The 16,010-nt window shown below is 33.0% G+C and overlaps 1 protein-coding gene across 2 annotated transcripts in view; it reads right to left on the bottom strand.

The window, feature by feature from the left end:
• Positions 1–5,040: 5,040 nt before the first annotated feature.
• The window catches only part of SRP54 (signal recognition particle 54), a 44,269-nt gene continuing 33,299 nt past the window's right edge, over positions 5,041–16,010 (bottom strand). For both annotated transcript variants that reach the window (XM_033107484.1, XM_033107485.1), the window contains exons 12-16: positions 14,466–14,539; positions 14,145–14,253; positions 10,460–10,630; positions 7,489–7,584; positions 5,041–6,608 (exon numbers count right to left, since the gene is read on the bottom strand). In XM_033107484.1, the coding sequence (XP_032963375.1) occupies positions 6,517–6,608; positions 7,489–7,584; positions 10,460–10,630; positions 14,145–14,253; positions 14,466–14,539 (542 nt within the window). In that variant the 3' untranslated portion in view covers positions 5,041–6,516. The remainder of the gene's footprint in view (positions 6,609–7,488; positions 7,585–10,459; positions 10,631–14,144; positions 14,254–14,465; positions 14,540–16,010) is intronic.

The following is a 16,010-nucleotide window of genomic DNA, read 5'->3' as shown; positions in this document are numbered from 1 at the left end:
CACTTGATACTTTAAATTCTATTTTCATGCCAGGCAAAATTCAGAAATGCTCCCCAAAGTTTGTCCTAGTACATGTTATTCAGCCTGGCGAGCAGCCAGCACACGGACATTCCTACAACCTTAAGTATTCCTTTCTCTCCTGTGCAAAAGTTCTTTTTCCTTACTCGTATACTTTCCATCCTGCTATAACTTTGATATTCTAAAAAACAAAAAAACCTTAAAAATAAGAGTTGATCATTTGAAAACCATCTACATTTTAAACATTGGTTGGAAATTCATAATCTACTGCTAACAAAATTAGCTTGTTGCTGAGGTAAACAAGTTTTAGTAACATAATCTGATGCTGTCTAGTGGCATTAGCCAGTCGTTGAGTCTGTCCAAAATGACAAAAACAAACTGCAATAAATTGAAAAGAAAAATAAAGAGCCAATTGTTAAAGACTTCATGAATTGGCCTTCATAAACAAGATAGTTTACATTACATGTATTCAAAATCCCTTTCCTCTTACTGGCAAGAGGGTAATCAACAATCTTTGTTATTAAAAATTTGTGGAATGTTTATAAATGCATGATTTTATTTTGAAAATTGGCAATTAAACATCAAATTACAATTTTCACTGAAGCAGAACTAATTTTCATGGTTTATAAGTACATTTCTTTGTTTATTGAAAATTTGAAATGCAAGTCACATTCCAACATGAACTGGAAGTATTTTCTCAGAAGTTATTTTTAACACAAATATGCAATTGAAGAGCAGTCTATTACAAACAACTCAGCAACAGAAAAGCATAGCAATTCTAATGGTTTTAGTTTGGGCATTTACATTTTTGTCATTATTTCCAGATTGTCATAGGTCAACTAAAAGTGGACAACAAAGCAACATACCAAAACTTTCCTTCTTTCACTTTGTAGTATAAGTTATATCACTATGACAAAAAAATAAATTCAGGTATGTACTTGAAAACATAAATGTGGTCTAAATTTATCATTTAATGATACATACAGAGCTAAAAAAAGGTAAATTAGGATCTATTTCTGTGAAAGGCTGGGAAAACAAAACTGAATAAAATTCAATAACCAGGAATGTCCATCAAATAAAAAACAAGACTTTCTTCTAGTTTTGACATACTGTTTCCCCGAAAATAAGACCTAGCCGGACCATCAGCTCTAATGCATCTCTTGGAGCAAAAATTAATATAAGACCCTGTATTATATTATATTACTGGGTCTTATATTAAAATAAGACCGGGTCTTTTGTGAATTTTTGCTCCAAAAGACGCATTAGAGCTGATGGTCCGGTTAGGTCTTATTTTCAGGGAAACACAGTAGCTACATAAATATTTTAGTAGAGAATATTTTTAAGGTTATCCGATTCTGCAAATAGGGGGATGTATTTTCATCATCATTGATGCACAAGAATAAGGTGGTAAATTTAAAAATCCACATTAGGTTGATTTTAAGCATAAATTGTTAAATAACAGTAGTGGCTTCACTTATGGAGCCCAATATGCCAGGTACTGTGCTAAGGGCTTTCCTTGTATTTTCTCTTTCTCACAGTTCTGAGATACTATTGCAATTACCAACATTTTCAGATAAGCAAAAAAAGGTTTAGAGAGGTTAAGTAACTTGCTCAAGGACAAAGCTGATAAGCAGAGCAAGGATTCAAACTCAGGCAGTCTGATTCTAGAGCCCATCTTCTTAGCCACTCTGAAAATGAAAATGTCAAAAAATAGGGTATTAGGAAGGCAGGAAATTCTTAGACCGAAGGTGAGTGTAATATTTGGAAAGATTTGGATGGAAATTAGTAAAATGTGTGTATTTTTTGAAGTGTTATTACGAGATAGCCATTTGTAAACTTAAGGCCCTAGGTGTTAAGAAACAAATGAAAATGCCAAGTGAACTTGTTTTATTTGATGCTGTGAACACATTTGTTTTAATCGAAATTTGGTCAGATTTTTTTGTGTGTGTCACAAGACTATACTATTGATATTCAACTATCAGAATTTTTTATATGGTACTAGTCATAAAATATTAGTTTCTTTATACACTATGCCAAAACACAATATTCTCAATGTTGAGGACCGTGCATCTTAATCTGAAGTCTATAAAACCCTAAGGGGTCTTCTGATAATAATCTAAAAGCCAAGTATAAAGATATAAGGAGGATTTCCACAAGTAAGGATGCCTTTCATCTCAGGGCAAGATCAACCATGTATCTTTTAACACAACAAGAAGGCAATTGCAAAAAATCAAGGTATACTCATTAACTGAAGGTTTCCACACTCCATCTCCTACAGAATGGAGTGTCAAGAAACAGGCAGATAGTTTTTGCACCACTTCTGCCAGAAATGAAACTCTGAATCCCTTAATTGATTTCCCAAAGTCAGAAATTATGGGACTGTCAATATATCCAGTAATAACTCTTACCTCTTTTGAGCCAATGAGGAGCATATTTCCCTAATCTATTTAAAAATCATTTAAAAAGCAAGCAAGCATGACTCCAAATATATACATTACACATTCTCCTCCCTCGATGAAGATATGGGACCTTTCTCTGAAAAGAGGCTCACAAAACTTTGGCATATGTTGCTTAAGAAAAATAGACCATAGTCACAGGATATTAGTCCCTTCTGCTTCCCATGAGAAGGAAAAGCCTTTATGCAGCAGTGTAAGAGGAGTCTCAGGTGAAAAGTCGGCGATTTTCTTAGTGTCAGGCTCATCTGAATTATCCCACTTACAAGCAGGTACTGTTGTGTAATTTGACTGTTTTTCCACTTATGATCCAACTGCTACCGAGAAATGCATTGTGTTTTAGGCTAAGAAGAGAACACTTTTAAAAAGATACAATGTGCTCCTCAAATGATGATTTCAAATGAAGAGAAAATGAGAATTGCAAACAGTAGCACATGCATGCCAAACTCCAAACGACTTGTGTGGCATTACATTAATTCTGTCAAAGGAAATGTGCCATAATTACCAGCTTATAAGGTCTATTTTCACTTTAAAAGTATCCGAAAATTACCTTGTATTCAATATGCCTGGATTACAGATAAGCGGTCCAGGGAGAGGGACAAGGCCTATAGTCATGGGTTAGCAACTACTCAACACTGAGCACAAATAATTACCTACCACTAATGACAAAGTGGGGAAAAAACTATCATAGCAAAATTTCATATTATATGAATAACTACTTTACAAAAATAACAAGCCACAGACTATACAACTGATCTAGAAGTAAAATTTAAATGAATCCCCCAACATTTGATATAAATTCATCATTCCTGTAACTTATGGCTCAAAAGCCAAGAAGGTATTAGGTTCAATAGTAATGCAATGGTTTAATGTTCAGAACATGGTAATTGGAATTTAGAGCAGAATTTTTAAGGTGACTCGGTTTCTAATCCAGTAAATGCCAGTAAGGAACAGAATCATCTAGATCTGAGCTGTGATGATGGCTTTCTCATTTTGTGTATAACTTATTTGGCTTTATTAATAATTATAGCTAGATTTTAAGAAAGACCAAAACTTACTTAACATTTATTTAGCCATGGTTCTCACTGACATAGTTTTTATTAGAACTTATTCAAATCCCTTGGTTGCTCTTTGTATTCAAATATAAATTACTTGCTTTTCTGCATACACACGCATCAACTTGAAATTCCTTCACATTTAAATGCTTTGTTCCATTTTTTACTGAAATACTTGTTTACATGCAGGATTTCCAGGTGGAAATTCCCATACGTTGGAATTTTTTTCACTTTCCCGTTCCCGAATCCCAAGATATAAACTGTTTTCTGTTCTCCACAATGAATCGTTTCCACAAAGTGACAGCCAATACTACCAACCACTTGGGTTCAAGGAGCCGATTTTCCCGATTTCCCAACCAACTTTTCTCGGGATTTGGGAATGGAAAAGCAAAAAAAATTCCTGAGAACGGGCGGGAATTCCCACCTGGAAACCCTATTTATATGTACTAGAGCTACCAGTAAAAGAAATTCAATTTTATTTTATATTAGATTTACTTTTTAGACCATTCATTCTAAAAAGTAAACCATAATATACTTTTAGCAGACTTTTTAGAATAATGGTCTAAAAAGTAAACCAACATTCACTGACATGAGGTATTAATATTGTATTAATTTTACCTACATTAATATGCTTGATGAGACTTCAGTTCTAGTAAATTTAGGACTTCTCACATTGCAATATACTGTATTTATTTGAATAAAGTAATGGTATATATAACATACTTTAAAATCACTTTTACTACATGATGAAAAGTACTTAATTTTTTCCAAAAAAATCCTCCATAAAATTGCAATCATTGTGCACACATACATACACCTTCTATCTGACATGCCAGCAAATATACTCCTAGGAAAACGTGGACACCCGTTACATCACATTGTTAATTTGTCCTTTCTTGGTATTGTAGTTTTTTTTATAATTATTTTTTATGTCTTTTTGCTCTATAATTACATATGCATTGTAAGCTTAAGGAATTATATACTTAGTTTTATGTTTGTACGTATTTAAGTAACAATATAAAATTCAGGAAGAATCCAATGTTGTATATTAGATCTACCTAGTGGTCTAAGCTGAACAGATAACAAAAAGCCAAGGAACCAATTTTAATAGTGAAACACACAGGAAATTTGTTCAACTTATTAAAGAATTTGATTTTGGTATATAGTACTTATGCCGTCAAAAATCAGTACCTTAATACAAACTGAGAACAGAAGAATGGCTTTTGTAACTAAAGATGCCAGGTTGAGGAATTAATGGAATCAAAATTTTAGACAGCGTCTCCAATTCCCTTATTTTATAGAAGAGGAAAGAGAAATGAAAGCTGATCTAGGTGTTCTATACCTTAGTTGTCCTTTGCCACAGTTATTTTTGCTTCTGAAAAATATAATTTGCATCAGACACAAAGATACTAAAAACAATGCCTGAAACCATAAAAGGAAGTGCAACTTCCTTTCCCTGTCAAAAGTCAAAACTGGAACCTTGAAGATAAAAATCACAAAAATCCATGCCCAGAAAAGGTGGTATGCATTTTAATAAGAAACTAATTTGAAGAACAATATTTTCTCTATTGTCAAATTTCTGTCGCTGGACCTTACAATGACATTTCTGCAGAACACATGATACATCATTTTTACAGGGTATACAATGTCCTATAAGAATATTCTAGTTTTTAACTGGTGAAAATAACTTAGTGGGATATAACATCTTTGCCCAAGTAAACAAGAAAATCAGTTGCATTCTTCATGTAATTATTTTTTAAAGATACTTTGATTTATGAGAACTTCTTAAAACACTTGAGTCATAAAAAATACTATAAAAACTAGCTATTTCTTTCACTCTCTCCATCTACTACAAATCAATCCTTTGCTGTAGATCAGCAAGTTCATCCTAGTTGAAAATACACTGCTACACTATTTCTTTTATCATTACGATGTCAATAATAGGCATAATTATTCTAGTATTTTTAACTAATTCCATAACTTATTTAAAAGCCATTGTTCTAAATGAACTGTGCAGCAATCCAAAGTAACCAACAACCAAATCAACCTTGTTATGTTCCCATTATTTTTAATATATAACAGTAATAGGCTAATATTTGCAATTATTTTTCCATTAGGATGTCTATATATTATCTATTATCATCAAAGCATATCAATTTCTTCAAGCAGATTTTTGGTATGTAAGAAACAGAACAAAATTGGCTTTTCAAAAAAAAAATCAAGCATTGCCATTAAGGCTTCAAAAATATGAGGTAAAAAAATGCAAGTTATATACAAAACATATTGTGTGAACTGTAACCAAATTCACAATTTCAATTTAAATGGCAGAGCTAAGATTTTCTATGGCAGCATTACCTTAGTTACTCTAAATTAAACAAAAATCCCTAATAGATAACTAACTCTACCGTATTTCCCGTTAAAGGTATACTTGCTTTTAGGGATAGTTTTAAATGACATAGTTCTATTGGTTTTTCTGTCTGCCCTTTAATGTGATACACTGATAATTTGAAACCATAAAGAAAGTTAACAACCTCTTAACTTATAATGACTTTGAAGTTTATTTTACAGCACTTTTATTGAGACATCTTGTAACTACCGGCCAGGACTGTTTACAAATGTAATGCTTGGCCTTTAAAACAATTAAAAATTTTTAAGTACTAAAATTTTACATCATGATTTGTTTAACTTAAGAAGTGTTACGATGGCAAAAACTAACAGAAGAAAATCTAAAGCAAAAATATAATGATTTCCACAAAAACCATACATTCTTCCCTTATTTGAGAAGGCAGGAGGGAAGACGGAAGAAGGAAGGAGGAAAAAGAAAAGGAAGAGGAAAAAGGAAAGGAAGAGGAAAAAGGTGAAAAGAGAAAGGAAAAGGGCAAAACAGGCAAGAAAAATACTTTTTTTCCCTGTTTGCAAAAAGGAGGGAAACTCTGAGGTCTCAGCAAATAATGTAATCAACTGAGTCAGTTTATATTAAGGCATCTTCTTTACATATTATTGAATCCCATCATGCCTTTCATATTGCCAGCAGCGCCCTGTTGAAACTGCCTCATCATTGACTGAAGTCCTGCCATACCACCTAGAATGAAAGTAAAATCAGATAATTATTAAGTAGAACTTGAAACATTTGTTACTTTTGTCTAGTATTTTACCTTCCAAAAAATAGACTGGGTTCTGACTGCAATTTGGTCATCAGACTTAAAGAACACACTAATTCAAAATTTTATATTCACCAGTATCCTCATCTATGAAAGACAATCAAGAACCTACCTCATCAAGTCATGAGAAATAAATGAGATAATACATGAAAAGATCTAGAACAGTACCTGTTACACAGTACAGAGTCAAAAAATCTAAACAAAAAAAGTATTTTCTGGGATGTCCAAGAAAGTCTTGTAAGCAGTAATCAGTTTGGAAGGGTGGGAAGTCATTTAATAGGACTTACAGAAAAAATTCACCATTTACTGAACATCTATTTTACGCCCAGCACTGTACCAAATGCTTTCATATTTATTAGCTCATTTTATTGTCACAATTTCCTGATGAGATATTATCTGTGATTTTAAAGAAGGGGAAAGTGAAGTTCAGAAAGTTTAAGGAACTTTTCAGAGATTACATAGTAAAAGTGGAACTGGATTTCAAAATGCTTATATAATTTCAAAGTCTCATCACTGAAAATATCCAGATTCTAAACTAGGGTAAAAGGTCACCAAAATAAGCATGAACAAAAGATGATTAAGTAGCTTCCTGAAAAAAATCACACAGATGGCAGCAGAGGAGTGAATAAAACCTCAGCTTAATAGCACTATTACAACCATTCAACTTAGAAGTCAGAGGGCCATTTCCCTCAAATCACACATCTGTTGAACAGATTTTCATAATCTCACAACAGAAGGCTTATTAAAACTCAACCCTTATAAATTAAACTGTGTATTAGCAACTGACAACTTTGTATTTACCCATGTGATGAAGAACTCTTGGATCCATCATTTTGGCCATTTGTTGATTCAATTTTGCCATCTGTGACTGGCTCACATTCTTAGACATGTCACCACCTGAAAATAAAAAAGGTTTTGAGTCAATATAGAACGTAATATAATCAGGGTCATAGAAAGTTTAATGAATTGAGTAAATAAAGAGAAAAAAAATCACCTATAATCTTATTCTAACACAGTTATTTCTATTTGTACATACTCTTTTCTAATCTTTTATCTCAATTACATATTTTTGAGAAAGAACAAGTGAAATTCTGTATTAAGGGACTTTCTTAAGGGCTAAGATTTTTCTTAATACTTTTAGTTATACCTGTGAATGAGCCACTACAAGCAAAACTGTATCCATTGGCTATTAATAGTAAGCTATAAAAACAATTTTTAATGCTTTTTTCTATATGGGAGAATGCTGAACAAAAAACTGTTTATAGCGTTGGGTTAATCGGGAAAGAGACTGGATTACTGGTAAGTGAATATGAAAGAATGAGTCTGAGAGAACTTGAAAATTTGTACATATCTAAGAAGCTATTAAAAGTAGCAAAAAGCTCCAGAGACTAGAAAGACAAATAATCTAACTCCATTTATCAATGAATTTCCACACAGTCCAAATTCCACAGTAAAACAGGCAACGAAAGAAAGGGATGCACTCTAGGGCAGAACTGATAGAAGTATTCCTTCAGAAGATAGCTGCTGTGCTGAAGAGACAAGAAGTAAAAGAGATAGAAGTAACAACAATGAATAAGTAGAACTGCTTCGGCAGAATTATTTATTTCATAGGAACATTAACTCTGACACTTCTCAGGAGCATTTATGAAAATGAAAACCAAAGCTGCCTGATTCTTTGATCAGAGCTGGCTAATCGGAATAAATTAAAGAACTATGAAAGATATGTTTTTTTATAAAACATATGATAAAATCTGTGAATAATTAAGTCTCTGTAAGATGTGAATTCTATGTTCGTTGGTGATTTGTCATAAGAGTTTGTTTCTGAGAATTTAAAACTTCTAAAAAATATTAGGAGTTTGGTGTGGCAAGGATGTGCACCGTATCCACTGATCATTTCATCTTGGTTGTGCCTTTATTGAGTAATCAATGCTTAGATAAGATCTGACTGATGGATCTGCAGTAGTTCTATCAAGAATAGTCAGGGTCTCACTATGTTGTACACCTGAGACTAATATAATACTGTACGACAACCACAATTGAAAAATAAAAGAAAAATAAGAGGAAGGAAGGAAGGAAGGAAGCAAGGAAGGAAGGAAGGAAGGAAAGAAGGAAGGAAGGAAGGAAGGAAGGAAGGAAGGAAGGAAGGAAGGAAGGAAGGAAGGGAGAGAGAAAGCAAGAAAGAAAGAGAAAGAGAAAAAGAAAGGGAGGGAGGGAAGGAGGGAGGGAGGGAGGGAGGGAGGGAGGAAGGAAGGAAGAAAGGAAGGAATGAAGGAAGGAAGGAAGGAAGGAAAGAAAGAAGAAAGAAAGGAAGAAAGAGAGGGAGAGAAGGAGGAACGGTGTGTGTGTGGGGAATAGTCAGGGTCATCTGGGAAAGATGTTAAACTGACATAACTTGTTTATTAATAACTATCTGAAATAGCATGTGATATTAGAAATTATAACCAGTTTTAAACATGTCTGTCTCATTTTTTCCCTTGTCATAAAAAGTAGGACATAGCAAGCAAGGAAAATAAGAAAAGTATAAAAGACAAAAGGTGATAAGAACTTCTGTAAATACTCATTTTTTTAAGAAAGCTATTCAGTGGTACTGTTCATCTTTGGAGCCCGCTTAATAAATATTTTTTGAAATAATAAATTCACTTTAGTAGTATTTATAATACAGAAAAAAATTAAGAGATGGCTGGGACAGTTGATTAACTCTTTGGAAAAACAAACTTATCTTTTTACCTTGCACAATACATAGCAAAATAAATTCCAGATGGAACAATGGCAAAACCTAAGGAATAAAATCAAACCAAGTAGAAAATATAGCTGACTATTATTGTATCAACATGGGGAAAACTTTTATGAGCATAAAAAAAAAAATCAAAGGAAATGATAAATAGCCTTGGCTACATTAAAAATGAAAATTTCTGTTCATTAAAAAATATAAATAAAAATAAAAGGCAAGAGAAAAGCTGGGGAAAATATTTGCAGACATAAACCAAGGACTTTAAAGAATTACTACAAAGCAATAAGGGGAAAAAATGAAATAGATAAAGAAGGAACCTAAGAGGAGAGTCACAAAGGAAATTCAAACCAGTAAATGCACAGACATGTTACACTTCAGTAGTAACCTAAAAAACACACATTGAAAAAACATTTGAACATTAAATTAGAAACATTAAATTCTTACACATTATAATATTCAGCATCAACTATGTTTCTGATCAAAGAGACAAACCCCCTAGCCTCATGGAAGATGGCACAGAAACTGATACAAGAATGAATATTGACATAGAAGCAGGTGAATCAGCCTAAATATCCAACAAAGAAGCATTGCATTAAACAAATACACCCCCTCAAATGGAATAGTAGTCAGTGGTTAAAAGTTATATTTTGAAGAATATTTGACAATATATGGAAAATAGTCACGATATATCAGAAGAAAACACTAGTTATTATTAAATGTTATTTGCAATAGGATCTATGGGATTATCTGACGAGTAAAGGTAATGGGTGTTTTAAATTTTTTTCTTATACTTTCTTATATTCTCTAAATTATCTCTGATTATATATTATATCTTCAAAAGTCATTAAGTTTGTTTTTAAAAATAATAGTGTTTATTACCTTGAATCTGAACACAGATAAATCACAGCTCACATTACAAATCCCAGAAGTACTTAAATATAATGAGAAATTCAGCACTATATTTTCTAAGACTGGTTTTAATTTTCAGTTTCTCAACTTTCCTTTCAGAGTGTTAACTAATGATAAGCTTATTTTTCTTACCTTTGAAAAGTCCTTTGATACCTCCCATCTTTTTTACCATCTGTGCAAATTTGGTATATTGTGTCAAAAGTTCTTGAACATCTCTTGTTGACACACCTGATCCTCTTGCTACTCTTTGGATTCTTCCTGGTTGTTTACTAAAAACCTTGGCACCATCCGTACTATCAAGTTCTGCAGGCAAGGGTCAATTACTTTCACTTACATACAATTAACATATATTATCAAAGCAGTTATGTACAAATACCTTACACACAGAAAAACAAATATCATGGTCAAACCACCATCAGATTTAACAAATGTTATCATCTGCAATGTTTGCCTGATTTTTAAAAATTAAATATGAAATATATTCAAAATGTTTACAATATTCATAAGCTATAAAAAATAAAAACACAAGTACTCACCCTACAGTTTAAGTAAAATAGAACATTATGTTTAAAATAGAACATTCTGAAAACCCATGTCTATCGTTTCTGTATCTCATATCCAACTACTCCTCAAAGCATATACCAGAAGTAAAAGGTGTATTTCCAAAAAGAACAGAAGTGCTCACCTGAGCTTTCAATAACTATTAACCTTTAAATCAAATTTTTAGGCATGTAAGCAAGCAGAAGTAGGTAGTTCTACCTATAATCAACAAAATAATTGTTGTATTTCCTATAATCCACTAATTACTAGTATTTTAATCCTTTCTGTAACATAAACAATGAGTTAATTCCCTCCAGTGTTTTGGAAACTCTTTGAATATGAGGTGAATGTCTTCTGGTGTTAGTTACATACATTCTCAGAAACAGGATGGCCTTTAGTCAAAATTTCTACCATGTTTGCATTCTCTCTGCAACATCCCACCAATAAGTGGTCATCTAGCCTCGGTCTTAACATACTCAGAAGAGATAACCCACTATCTAAAATAAGGACATCTATGCCATTCTATTATACCTGTAATTATGGAAAATCTTTTCACATATTAAAATGAAATGTTTGCCTGGCACATCTTTCTATTTTGCATAAATGTCTTTTTGCCCAGCACAAAGAATAAGGCTCTCAAATATTTAAGAGCCACTTGTCACCTGTGAATTTTCTCTGGGTAACAAATATCCAACATCTGTTCTTCTTATAACATGGTGTAGAACCTCATTTATCATCTAGATTTCCTAAATACAACTTCTAATTTGTCTGTGCTCTCTAAGCATATTGGCCAGAAGTGAACTAAAATCCAGGTGAAGTCTGATTACCAATGCAATACAAATAAAGACCAAAATTCTCATTATAAGCCTGTAGTCCATTAAAACCTCTAAATCCATTTCATAAATGCAGCTTTTCATCCACATCTTTACTATAAAATCTTTAGGAAATGTGTATCATATTCCTTCCAAGCTCAAAAGGAGAGAAAGAAGATAAGCTAATTAACAGTACATCATGGTAAGCAATATGATAGAGTTAAGCAAATAGCAAACAAAAGGAGACAAAATTTAAAGAGGGAAGTCAGGAAAGGCTCCATGCTGGCGGTTCCTCTTTAATTGAGTGGTCCTGAAGGACAAGTATGAGTTAAGTAAAGAAAAGAAAGGAGCCAGGGACATTCTAGGAAGCAGAACATTAATTCCTAAGAACAAATTAAAAGTTTTGTGCAGAAGGAACCACACATGGATAAGAGCTGAGAGATTTAAGAAGCTGCAAAAGTAGGTAAGGATAAGGTGATAATAGAATTTGTATGCCAAGCTTAGGAGTTTGGAATTCGTCATGAAGACAATAAAGAGCCACTGAGAGATTTTGACCCCAGAAGTGTTATGTTTGAAAAGACCATTCTTGTGGCAATGAAGAAGAAAGATTAAAAAGAGGGTGAATAAAGAGAAAGGGAAATGTTAGGAGGCTACTATAGCAATCCTGGTAAGAAATGATGAGTGTGTGAACGAATGCAGGGAATACAGAGGCAAAGAGGTAATATCTGAGAAATATTTAGCAAGTAGTACTCATACTTCTAAGGTGACAATAAGGCTTCTGCATTCCACTTGGAAGTGATAAAACACTGATACAAGTAGATTGTGATAAGTTAAATATGTATATACATTGTAATACCTAGAGCAACCACTAAGAAAACTATTCAGAGATATACTCAAAAACACTATAGGTACATTAAAATAATGTTCAAATAACCCACAGGCAAGTAGAAAAGAGAAAGCAAACCAACAAAAATCCAAGGGAATAAACAGAATAATAAAATGGCAGAACTATATTCTAATACATGAACAATGTATCAGTTAAGACATTATCAAAATGTAGTAAAAGAAAAAACATGCTCTTGACACGAAACTCACTTCAAATATGATATAGGTAGGTTAAAAGTAAAAGAATGGAAAAAGATACACAATGCAAAAAACTAAAAGAAAGCTATAAGGGCTGTATTAATATCAGATAAAGTAGATCAGGGACAAAGGAGGACATTACATACTTAATGATAAAAGGGTCAATTCACCAAGAAGACATAATTCTAAATTTGTATGCACCCAACAAAAGAGCTTCAAAATACATGAAGCAAAATTGACACAACTGAAAGGAGAAAAGTTAGGCACTTTAATACCTCAATTTCCATAATCAACAGAACTATTAGACAGAAAATCAGCAAGGATACAAATCTAAGTTTATCCCAGTTTCTAGCTTGGCTGACTGAATAGATAGATGGAAGTGTCACTCACCAAGGGAGAAGCACTATACTTTGGATTTGATGTGCTTCAGAAAACTTTCAAACATGTAAATAGAGATGTCTGTCCACCATTTAGTGAGCACCTAGAGAGAAGGTGATCCAGAGTGTAGACCCTCAAGCCACAATGTCTGAGTTCAAAGCCCAGCCTATCCACTCTCTAGCTAGTGACCTTGAGGAAATTACTCATCTTCCCTCTATCTCAGTTTCCTAATCTGTAAAAGCTAGATAATAATAGATTTTGACCCCAGAATTGTCCCGTAAGAATTATTGTGAAGATTAAGTGGGTTAATACATGTAAAGTGCTCAGGACAGCGCCTGGGACAGAGTAAATACTCTAGACATGGCTGCAATTATTAATTCTACATGCAAAACTTTCTGCAGTGGTCAAGATATAGAGATAAGAAAGACACAATTTTATTTGGGTTACTATGAAAACCTAGAGCTCAGGAAAGTGGGAGAGACCACAAAACATGAATCATAGATGGAAAAGAAAAGAAAATGAAAAATGAGAAGAATGATTAGAGCAGTGTACTTCTGAGAAGGAACAATGAGTTTCAGAGCCTAATAAGTTTGTAAGCATTGCTTAAACTATCCTCTCTTACAGATCCCACTTCACGTTAGCATATTAGGGCTCTCAGGAGACTTGTAATAAAATAAGCTTAGGTTTTTCCTAACCCAGTGTTCCACCAAATTTATTTGACTACAAAACTACCCTTTTAAGTTATCTCTACCAACATCATGAAGAACTAGTGTTCTTTACATGGGACTCATTTGGAGAAGCATTGTATTAGACATTTCTCTCAATGATAAAGTCAATCTAATAATCATAACCCTTTGAGTAAGAGCTTTCAAGGAGCTACAACTCTACCTAAAAAACTCTTTCAGTCTAAATTTGTCCCCATCTTGTCCACAAGACCATAGTGACACTATCACTTTGCTGATAGTCAAACATTGTCCTCTAAATCAAGTTACCTACCATCTTACCTTGATCATTCATACTATCCATTATCGTCATTAATTTCTTTAGCCTTGCCATTGACTCCTGTTCATTTCCTTTGCTCATAAAATCTGTGCCAAAACCAGGGATCATCCCCTACAACAGATATATTTAAACATAAAATCAACAATGGCTTGAGATTAACTGTTCAGAATGTTGACATTTAACTATTGGCTTTAATACGGATGAGTTTTTAAATTTTCTATTTTTTTATAAAAAATATTAAAAATAATTAAAGAAAGTGCATCTGTTTTTAGAAATTTTAACAAAAAAACAAAAGTAATAAAAAAAAAAGTAGGATAACTAACCAAGATCTGACTGAAGGGGCCCATTTTCATGATATTTTGAAATTGTTCATACATGTCTCGCAACGTAAACTGACCTGAAATAGAACACAAATGATTCAGATATATTAGAGAATGCACATTTTATTTAATAAAACTAATCTTTTCCTTAATTATGGGTTCATCTTGAAGCACACTTCAAAATATCCAATCCAAAAAAGTTCACTGAGCAGTTACTCTGTGCAATACTATAGGATGAATGCAGTGAAGAATATACAGACACACAGACAGATCCTATCCTAGAGAAGCTTAGAGTCTATCAGAGAAAATGGAACAAACAAGAAAATTGAAAACAAGGCAAACTATACCCACTAGGATGACTAAAATTAAAAAGCACGACAACACCAAAAGTTAAAGATGTGGGTCAAGCAGAACTCTCACGCACTGTTGGTGAGAACATAAAATGGCAGAAACACTTTAGAAGGTTGTTTGGAGTTTCTTAAACAGCTTAGCTGTCCATGAACTGGAAAGTGGATAGACTGTGGATGAAATACTGCTCAGCAATAAAAGGACAGGCTATACAGGTAAGTATATCTACATGGATGAACATACAAATATTATGCTGAGTTAAAGAAGCCAGATGGGGAAAAAAGGACGTATTCTAGGATTCCTATAATATAAAGCATTTACTGGGAAAGGGAACAAGCAAACTTTCTAGAAATGTTCTGTTTCGTGATGGAGTGTGGATTATTGTGCAGTTGTCAAAATTGATGGAATAATCTGAGCATTTTATTATATGTAAATTAACTTCAATTTAAAAAATACGGCTAATTAACAAGATAAAGGAGAAAGAATAATTTCTGTTTATGTCTTAAAGATATAAATGGAAAAGGTATTTGGTTTTAGGCATTCTGAATTTTTTTTTTTTGGATAATGCTGTTTTATTTATGGATATATGCATTTAAAAATGATAAAATCCACGCATGGGATGACAATAAATTTAAAATAGTGCTTATTTTGGAGGAAGCCAGGAGGTAAATGGGAAGAGAGGAAAGGGGGTACACAGGTGATTTTCATTGTTTCTGCAGTGTTTTATTACCTCAAAAATAACTAACACCGGTTTGGGAAAATGTCAAGAATTGACTGAACTTACTGGTGAACAGGTATTTACTATTTTCTGTACTGTTCTGCATGTTTGAAATACGCTGTTAAAAAATACCAGAAAACAGTTAGAGGGAGGAAAGACTGCAGTGGAAGATAGCAATATGTTTCAAAAATGGGGCAAGAAGCAGAATAAGTTATTGATGATGGTTGAAAGACACTGATTCTGGGTTTAGCAGTTAAACCTGGTAAAGAAGATGTCACTTTTAGAAGAACAGACTGGAAGAACTGCACTACCATAATAAAAAAAAAAAATCATACTATTCATTTTAGTATATTCTGAAATGCACTGTAAAATAAGAAAATACAGACCAACTGAAAAACATATCATAAATGGCATCTTTATTATAGAGCAATCAAATCAGGAAGACATGTAAAAGTTAGGAGACATTGCATAGGTAGATTGAT

Source organism: Rhinolophus ferrumequinum, chromosome 6 (genome assembly GCF_004115265.2).
Source record: "Rhinolophus ferrumequinum isolate MPI-CBG mRhiFer1 chromosome 6, mRhiFer1_v1.p, whole genome shotgun sequence".
NCBI classification, from domain to species: domain Eukaryota; kingdom Metazoa; phylum Chordata; class Mammalia; order Chiroptera; family Rhinolophidae; genus Rhinolophus; species Rhinolophus ferrumequinum.
This window is presented reverse-complemented; position numbering and strand designations above follow the sequence as displayed.